We start from the raw sequence: 358 nt of genomic DNA, 5'->3' as shown, positions 1-358 counted from the left end.
TTCTCTCGTTGCTGCTCTCCGCAGCAGAAGCATCGATGCAGCAGCAACAACAGCAGCAGCAGCAGCAACAGCAGCAGCAGCAACAACACCAGCAGCAGCAGCAACAACAACAACAGCAGCAGCAGCAGCAGCAGGGCGTGGTGTGACGCCTGCTGCAGGCAGCAGCCGGAGCAGCAAGAGGAAGAGGGATGCTGGATCAGCAGCAGCAGCAGCAACAGCAGCAGCAGCAGCAACAGCAGCAGCAGCAGCAGCAGCAGCAGATACAGAAGCTACATCTCTATATGCTGCGTTTCTTTTGGATTGTCTTTTTTGTTTTCTTTTTGAGGCGAAGACAAATACACCCCTTAAACCCTTCTCC

At 54.2% G+C, this 358-nt stretch overlaps 1 protein-coding gene across 1 annotated transcript in view; it reads left to right on the top strand.

Annotated features, from left to right (window-relative positions):
* The window catches only part of EMH_0039540 (uncharacterized protein), a gene marked incomplete at both ends in the record, with an annotated part of 4,143 nt that extends 3,997 nt beyond the window's left edge, over window positions 1–146 (top strand). The window contains one exon of the mRNA XM_013495413.1: window positions 3–146. Coding sequence (XP_013350867.1) covers window positions 3–146 — 144 coding nt within the window. The remainder of the gene's footprint in view (window positions 1–2) is intronic.
* Window positions 147–358: the final 212 nt, after the last annotated feature.

Source organism: Eimeria mitis, genomic scaffold, assembly GCF_000499745.2.
Source record: "Eimeria mitis Houghton genomic scaffold, Emh_scaff1561, whole genome shotgun sequence".
In the NCBI taxonomy this organism is placed as follows: Eukaryota; Apicomplexa; class Conoidasida; order Eucoccidiorida; family Eimeriidae; genus Eimeria; species Eimeria mitis.
The sequence above is the reverse complement of the archived record's forward strand: the minus strand, read 5'-3'. Positions and strand labels throughout refer to the sequence as shown.